Source organism: Corylus avellana, chromosome ca9, assembly GCF_901000735.1.
Source record: "Corylus avellana chromosome ca9, CavTom2PMs-1.0".
Lineage (NCBI taxonomy): Eukaryota > Viridiplantae > Streptophyta > Magnoliopsida > Fagales > Betulaceae > Corylus > Corylus avellana.
Genome location: NC_081549.1, coordinates 4,615,807 through 4,622,284, shown reverse-complemented (window position 1 = coordinate 4,622,284; position 6,478 = coordinate 4,615,807). Strand labels below are relative to the sequence as shown.

The 6,478-nt window shown below is 35.8% G+C and overlaps 1 protein-coding gene across 1 annotated transcript in view; it reads left to right on the top strand.

The window, feature by feature from the left end:
- The window catches only part of LOC132191769 (insulin-degrading enzyme-like 1, peroxisomal), a 38,061-nt gene that overhangs the window by 25,566 nt on the left and 6,017 nt on the right, over positions 1 to 6,478 (top strand). The window contains 6 exon segments of the mRNA XM_059606860.1: positions 732 to 824; positions 1,000 to 1,085; positions 1,368 to 1,454; positions 3,940 to 4,043; positions 6,115 to 6,217; positions 6,345 to 6,440. Coding sequence (XP_059462843.1) covers positions 732 to 824; positions 1,000 to 1,085; positions 1,368 to 1,454; positions 3,940 to 4,043; positions 6,115 to 6,217; positions 6,345 to 6,440 — 569 coding nt within the window.

Genomic DNA, 6,478 nt, shown 5'->3' with positions numbered 1-6,478 from the left:
AGGCTGTGGATCATCTTCTTCTCTATTGTGAGATTGTCAAGACTTTGTGGAGTGCCATCTTCAGTTGTCTTGGGTTAGCTTAGGTAATGCTTAGAAGAGTAGCAGACCTTTTCGTTTGTTGGAGAGGGTTGGGACATAGTCCTTAGTGTGCAACTGTATGGAAGATGGTTTCATCCTACCTTTTATGGTGTTTTGGGGGGAAAATAAATGATAGAAGTTTTAAAGACCATGAGAGAATGGTGGTGGAACTAGATTCTATCTTTTTCAAAACTCTTTACTGCTGGACCGCTACCTTAGACCTTAATTTGCTAAGTTTTCATGATTTCTTGACTTGTTTTCTATTTTTAGCTAGGAGTTTCTCTTGTATGCTTTATGTGCACTTTGGTTGCGCAAAAAGCACTTTTCAATGATATTTCGATTACTAATAAAAAAAGATTAATAAAATTTGTAAGTACATATTCAAAATCTAAGATTCAAAGTCTAGCACGTAAAGAATGAAAAGTTTTTTGACATTGGAATGATAAATGGGCAATATTTGGAGTCTTTTGCTGACCTTCATGTAAGGGATGGGGTACATTTAACATACCTGCTTTGGAGGATATTCTTCTTGTTATCCATGTTGAAAGATAGAATTTATAGGAGTACGTATATGATTGTTTATCATTGTATGGCTTATTTGAAAAGCCCATCTGATTCAATTGCTTCCCCCAACCCCCCAAAAAAAATTGCAGGATGGGCCACAGGATTGTCTGCAGGTGAAACAGATTGGGCTTTGGAGTTTTCATTTTTCAAAGTAGTAATTGATCTTACTGATGCTGGTCATGGTTGGTCCCCCCTCTTAACACCTTCCCTCACTATATATTTGGTAATAGGCATTTGACTTATTTTATACTGCCAGTGGTTACGTTATTTTTCTTACATATTACTTCTTATACAGTGTGCCTGGTGTCTAATAACCTGGATCATTTATTTTATTGACTAATATTGATCGAATTGCAGAGTACATGCAAGATATTATTGGATTGCTATTCAAATATATTCACCTTCTACAGCAGTCCGGCATTTGCAAATGGATATTTGATGAGGTATATAGGCGCACACTCGCACACAAGATTTTTGTTGCCTAGTGTCTATAGGGCATGTTTGGTAACATTTTTTTTTTTTTTTTCTCTTTTCTCTTAAAAAAAGTGAACCTCATTTATTCACATTAACAAACAACTTTCTTCACTTTTCTTTTACAAAAAATTCAAAACTCATTTCTACATTATAGCACATCAATCAATTCCTTTCTCATTTCTCCTCCCAAAACTCTTTGCCAAACACTGATTTTTTTCATAGGACTGAGTCTACTTAATATGTTAATGAAGCTTTCAGCTGTTTGTGAGACAAAGTTTCATTATCAAGACAAAATTCCTCCTGTAGATTATGCGGTCAATGTTGCATCAAATATGCAGGTAATTTAGGCAGCTTTTATTTATTTATATACATTTTTTTTTCTTTTTCCTTCATATATATAGTTATCTTTTACAGTTTAATCATAGCTTAGTCAATGTTCATGTAATTGGGCGAATATTAATTCAGGAGGATTGTAGGGAAAAGAGAACAATTGTAATCTCCCAAACATCTGTTTCTTGGTCAGAAATAACAAGAAAATCAGGGGTTAGTGAATTACTTTTTATCATATGCTTGATGACATGAGAAGTGGGGTGCAGACAAGTCATGTTTTCATCGGGTTACAAGGAAATACTCAACTGACCCCCAATCATGTTGGGTTGAGAAAAGCTGAAATTGATGTGAAACGAGAGCCTGTTAAAGCCTGCCCATTGAGCTCTTTTGGGTGGTCGGATTGGGTCGGTTAGATTGGATGGATTGAAAAGGCAGCAGGGGTATATCAATGGGAGTTGAGGGAGCATGAGGTTGAGTGAGAACAACAGAGCGGTGGAGAAGGCAAAGGAGAAGAGGAAGTTGAGGAACGAGGGGTGGCTGGGGTGGGAGACTAAGAAGTAGAGTAAAGGGAGAGAGAGCAACAGAATCAGGTGTGGATGTATCCTGGTTCTTGTGAAGTTTCCATAAATGTTACCAGCAGCACTACCTATCCATATTGGCCCGATGACTCTCTTTAGCCCCATGTAATTTGATTATAAAACGTTTTCTAGATATCTCCCCACTTCCCTGCTGAAACCTTAAATTTCATACAATCAAATTCCCCAAATCCTGCTCCAAAATTTGCACAAATTTAGGTTCACACCTAAACCTAAAACCTAACTTCCAACAAACAACAAAATCCATCTATAGTTTAGCTTCTACACTATGAAAATCAACTACCCATAACATCAAAAGCAAAAATAAAGATTTCAAATTTGACAAATATACACACAAATTCCCGATTAGAGAAAACAATCATTCCTCCATTTTCAGCCGTATTTACTTTTTCTAAGCTGAAATCCATTGCAAATTTTTGTCCTTTGATTACATCATATCAACCGTGGATTTCTCAAAGCCACAAGTAGTGCTGCTATCTAGCCCCAGGATGGGCCACCTCATCCCCGACATGGAGCTCAGCAAACACCTTGTGACCCAGCAAAACTTCATCGTCACAATCTTCGCCGTGACTTCTCCCATGTCACGGGTAGAGTCTATGTTATCCAGTCCTGCATGAGCTGGAAACTCTTTGACATCGTGCAACTCCCACCAGTTGACATCTCCGGCCTAGTTGATGCAACTCTTTGATTGTTACACGACTCTTGACAATGATGTGTGAAGCCCGGCCAGCCATCTGTTCCGCAATCTCTGCCCGGAATCCCCGGCCAACCGTGCTTATCGTCGACCTATTTGGAACCAAATCTTTTCCCATAGCTGACGAACTTGATATGCTCATGTATGGTTACTTCCCTACGAATGCATGGTTCCTTGCTTTGACCATGCATTTGCCGTTACTAGACAAAGAGGTGGAAGGAGAGTATGTTGACTGACTAGAGTTGCTGAGACTCCCCGGTTGCAAGTCGGTATGGCCTGAGGACATGGTTGACCCTGATGCTGGACCGAACTAACTAGCAGTATTTCGAGTATGTAAGAATAGGGTCTTGGATCCCAATGATCTGCAGCCCGCACCACTTGCTGCGCTGAGAGATGAGGGTCTCTTGGGTCGGGTCATTAAGAGCCCGGTTTATCCGAGAAACGCCTTTTTGATGCGAAAAGGATTCTTCAATAAGCTCCCAAATCTTTTTAGATGAATCACAAAATTCAAAAGTGGTAGCAATATGGGGTTCCATTTTATGCCACAGCCATCCCATAACAACAGAATCCTCATAAATTGGATCTCCCTTATCAGATGGATGATCTGTTAAATATTACAGTTTTTGTTTCCCATGAAAGAAGATTTTCACAGCATGTGCCCAAGCTAGATAATTTGGACTGTTTAATTTTTTTCAAGGTAATTGATTCAGGCATATCATCATCATCAAGTAGTGGTGGTTTTCCCTCAGCAGTAACTACATTTTTTCCAGCCATAACAAAGACAACTAAGCTAAACTTGCCGACATCAGTTATGACATCAACACTGATGTCAGCGTATAGATGTTGATGTTAGTACGCATCTATTAGGCATGATGACCTTCAGATCATGACACCTTTTATGACTGGATCGGATGCTTTGATACCAAGTGGGATTGTAAAGTGGGAAAAGAAATTAGGGTTAGGAAAGAGGGAAGAAGAAGAAAAGAAGGCAAAGAGTGTTTAGAAAAGGTTTAGGACTGTATGTTAAAGTCCCTTCACCATAGCATATATTTATATTTTGGTAAATATAATATGATTGCAAGAATACCCTTAAGCTATAAGAATAACAAGCTAATATAAAAATATAAAATATAGCAACTCTAACAAATGGGAATGATGCCAACAAATTTTCCCTCTAATTGATGATTTTAAATTATTTTACAGATATATCCCTCACAAGATTGGCTGGTGGGTTCATCCTTGCCTTCTATATTCAGTCCAGGCACTGTTCAGAGGGTACTAGAGGAGCTCTCTATGGACAATGTCCGGTGAGTTTATTGCTCAGGGAAGCTGTCTGGTTTATAGTAATACATTTGAATGAGACATTTTTATGTTCCATTATGGTATTTCCTTCCTTTGTTCTTAACATCATTTTTAAAGCTAGGATACAATCTATCATTATGTTTGTTTAGTCTTGGTAACAAAAATGGCTTTTAAATTATCTGATTTACATTTGCTTCTCAATATTTGTTTTTGGTTTTTGCTAGAATTGTGGCTTTGGTTAAGCAAATAAATTTGCCATTTCCCATTAACTTAAACTTTTAGGATAACTGCTAATTTAAATGATACAAAGCTGATGGTCCTAAGTTTGAACCCTGACTTCACTTTACATTTGATTTGAAGTTTTTTTTTTAAAAAATCATGTTGGATCCTGTTAAATTACAAGTTATCCCAAAAGTTTAAACTGATAGAAAAAGATAAATATAATCACTTAATCATTACTTTAACACTCCCCCTCACGTGTGAGCTCAAACTCCATTTTTAATAAGGCCCAATACGTAGAATATTTAATTTAAATGAGGGGTCATTTGACGAAGTTAAGATTCGCACTTTAGACCTTTGGCTTTGATACTATGTTAAATTAACAGTTATCCCAAAAGTTTAAGCTGGTAGAAAGAGTTGAATTTAATAATTTAATTATTACTTTAACAGATCCCATACATTGAAGGAGAGCTTGGGTCCACATGTAAAGAAGAGTTTTAAAATAATGGTTAAGTAAATAAATTTACGATTTTTCATAAGTTTAGGGTTTTATAAATAATTTTTTATAACCTATATTTTATTGATTCGATTAGAGTTTATACTTTCAATCCTTTAATGTGCATTCTTTTAATGACTAACGGAAACTTCTTGGAAAGTTTGTGTAGTAAGAATGTATTCAAATTGAAAGTTGAATTTTCCTTAATATGGGGATAAAAATAATCATTAATTATTCCAAAAGTTTAAATTGATAGGAAATGGTGAATTTAATCATTTAATTAATATTTTTACACTCCCCCTCACGTATAGGCTCAAATTCTCCCTTAAAAAATGAGGCTTAATACATGGAATGTTTAATTGAAATAAGGCAAACTATGAAATTAGAATTTGAATCCATGACCTCTGCCCTCAAACCATGTGAAATCACCAATTGTCACAAAAGCTTAAACTTATAGGAAATTGTGAATTTAACAATTTAATTAATATTGTAAAAGTTTGAGTTGTTATCCATTCAAATGTACTACCCAGCTTTATCAACTGTAATTGGTGCCATGAGCAAGCAACCAGTGGTTTCGACATCATTTTGTGTAGGAATTTCATCACTTATTTGCATGTATGGCAGTAGTCTTATAATTGTGCTCATGCTTCATATTCCACTCAAACAAAATTGATGCACCCTTCAGCATTTTTGCCAAGAGTCTACATTTTAAAATTTATAATTGCATGTTAAAATAGGAGATAAAAGGTACATTAATTTTTTCATGATGTTTTGAAATATGCTCCATCATCAAGGTAAAATGACGTGGATGCACCTGTCAGCATTTTTTCCAAAGGTCTAAATTTTAAACATGATAATTGCATTTGAAAGCATAAGATAAATAGTGCATCAAATTTCCCATATGACCACTGGATTTAATCCTTTACATTCTGGATATATTACTCCTAGCTGCTATCTACAAAGTTGATACTATTGCCTCCCATCATGTATGTTGGTCCTGTTTTGAAAAGTCAACTTTTAAGGGGATATGATTCAACGCATTGTCTTCCAAATAACAAAAATACTAGTTTTCAAAATTACCCTCCTTAATTTAAACTTAGATAAAGCAAATGAACAAAGGAGTATTGACTTTCCAAGTAAAATAAAAGTTATTTATTAAATTCTCCATTGACTTTTCAAAGTAGACAATATTTTGGGACATATACCAAATGATCTAGAGGACCAGCAATTTGGGATGGATGAAGTAATACTGAGGGATTTGGTTGTTTCTCATTGTTGTTGTGTTGGCTGTTTTCAATTTGCAAACTGATGTACTGACATGGTTGAGTCATGGTAGTTTTCCTAATGAGCTGTTTCTTCAGAATCTTTTGGGAATCAAAAAAATTTGAAGGTCATACCGACAAAGTTGAGCCATGGTATGGAACTGCATATGTCGTTGAAAAAATTACTGGCTCCATGATTCAGGTTTGTAGACAAGTTGACTTAAATGAGAAGTTGCTTGATCAATTGAGTTCATTAGGTTGGTTTAGGAACTTAAATCTGTCCAGAGGGTAACTTGACTGTTCTTCTAAACTTATATATTTAATTGCAGGAATGGATACTATGTGCGCCTAATGAAAATCTGCATTTACCAGCACCCAATGTGTTCATTTGCACTGATCTTTCACTTAAGAGCGCCCAAGAGAATGTATGATGAGTTATAAGTCCATGTGACCGTTATTTTTT